At 42.6% G+C, this 2221-nt stretch overlaps 1 protein-coding gene across 2 annotated transcripts in view; it reads left to right on the top strand.

Annotated features, from left to right (window-relative positions):
* DIP2B (DIP2 acetate--CoA ligase B (putative)) overlaps window positions 1-2221 on the top strand; it is a gene marked incomplete at its 5' end in the record, with an annotated part of 144588 nt that overhangs the window by 21042 nt on the left and 121325 nt on the right. For both annotated transcript variants that reach the window (XM_014584082.2, XM_014584081.2), the window contains 1 exon segment: window positions 1107-1235. In XM_014584082.2, the coding sequence (XP_014439568.1) occupies window positions 1107-1235 (129 nt within the window).

Raw genomic sequence — 2221 nt, 5'->3', positions numbered from 1 at the left:
CCTATAGCAAAAAACCTCTCAAAAAAAAAAAAAAAAAAAAGAAAGAAAGAAAAGGAAAGAAACTTAAAATATGCCTCAGAAAAAAAGAAATCAAGCCAGGTGTGATGGCGTGTGCCTATAATCCCAGCTACTTGGGAAACTGAGGCAGGAGGATCATGATTTTGAGTCCAACCTGAGCAACATAGCGAGACTCTTGTTTCTTAAAAGCAAAAATAAGGGGCCAGCAGGTGGCAGGTTGGTTGAAGAAGCTGAACTCCCACATGGCTGACTGTGGTTCAAGTCTCAAGTCTGGCTGCTTGCTTTTTCCCTTTCTCTCTCTCTCCCCCTCTGTCTCTCTCTCTTACACACATACACACACACACACATACTCACTCACCCTCTTCCTCTCTGGGCAAATTAAAATAAATAAATAAACTTAAATACTTTTTTCAAAAAAAAGAACAAAAAGTAAATCTTTTAATATGTGACAACATGGATGATCCCGAGGACCTTATGCTAAGTAAACAGTGACATAGGACAAATACAACACTGTGTGATTACACTTAAATGAGGTATCTAAGAGGGGGGCTTACAGAAGCAGAGAGTAGAATGCTGGTTGCCAGGGATTGTGGGTCGGGGGTAATCGGGATCTGCTGTTCAGCAAGTGTAGTTTCAATTATGCATGGAGAACACATTCCACCATACAGTGTGCCTGCGGTTAACAATGCTCTGTTGTACACTTAAACTTCTGTTAAAAAGATATATCTCACATTACATGTCTTACCACTGCTTTTTGAAGAAATGACTTAGGAGCTAAAACCTTAACAAACAAACAAAAGACAAATATCAGAACTTAAAATGATTTTCTTTGTTTATTTATTTACCTGCTTATTTCTCCCTCTTCCATATACTTGGTCAGCCAGTGAATGTTAGGGGGGTATGGGGGCAGGAGAGGCTCTGGAAAGGGACCGGCTCAGTGATTCCACCTGAAAGGAGGCTAGCAGCAGGCTCAACCTAAAGCTGTGGATGGGGTAATAGTACCTGCCTGAAGTATGAGAATGCTTAAAGTGCTCAGAAGACATTAACTATTATTTTTGGATAATCATCTCCCAAACTTCCTTTTTTAGAAACTGATTCAGCAGCACAGAAAGAACATCGAAACCAGACACCTGCTCCATCTGCAACTCAAACTTCCGCTCCCTCTAAGTACCACCGATCTCGATCTGGGGGAGCCAGGGATGAACGATACCGGTCAGGTGAGAAGGAACTATGAAATTTCCAGCTGATCAGCTTTTACTGAGTAGTATGAACTGTGTCCCAAGAACTTCTAATGTTTGCTTTAATTTTTTCCCTTTAGGCATAATAGTTCTATGTTAATTCATCCATCAATTGTTTACTTAGTACCTACTTTTTCAGGGTGTAGTAGATATTTAAGAGTTGCTGGAGATAAAGCAGCATAAAGACCATTTCTGCCCTCAAGGAATCTCACAGTTTAAGAGGAGAGCTAGGGCCAGCCCTGTGGTCTAGTGGTAAAGGGAGTTGGATCCCATGAGGCTGACTTCATGGTTCATATACTGGCCCTGACAGCTTGAAAAACATGCTAGACTCATTTGTGTGTGTCTAAAATCCCAACCTGATGGAGAAATAGAGGAAATGGGATTGCATGACCATGGCCCTTTGGGGGTTACTTTCTTCCTTTCTCTCTCTTTCTGGCAAGTGCAAGTATCTTCTGGCTAATTTTTTTTTTTCCCTCCTATAGTGGGAAATCACCCTCTGTGAGGGATGGTCACGCCGCAATCCCTTCTCCATTCTCTCCATGGGACTCTGGGCATCATGCACACGTGCCATTATGAATTTCAAGCTGCTCTCTCCAGGCCTGGAACCATAGTTGCCCATGTGAGAGTCCAGTGCCTCAACCACTATGCCACTTGCAGACACTCCCCACTCCCCAACTGTGCTAATATAAAAAAAGAAGGAAAAAAAAGGAGGGGAGCTAAATAAGCACAAAAGCAATGCAAATGAGTATGTAAATAAGAGCTGGTTGGGGTAGGTCACATGAGATGGTACTAGGAGAGGTCAGTGGGCTCTTTTGCAAGAAGCAGGACCTTTTCTGTTTGCCAGAGCTGTTGATATTTTTTTTTTTTTTGGAGAAGTTTTTGCTATAGGGCGCGTGTGCTTGCCAGACAGAGAGAGACATAGAGACAGAAAGCGAGAAATCACCCCCCAGGGGGGATGGTCACGC

Source organism: Tupaia chinensis, unplaced genomic scaffold (assembly GCF_000334495.1).
Source record: "Tupaia chinensis unplaced genomic scaffold, TupChi_1.0 Scaffold145652_1, whole genome shotgun sequence".
NCBI lineage: Eukaryota > Metazoa > Chordata > Mammalia > Scandentia > Tupaiidae > Tupaia > Tupaia belangeri.
The sequence above is the reverse complement of the archived record's forward strand: the minus strand, read 5'-3'. Positions and strand labels throughout refer to the sequence as shown.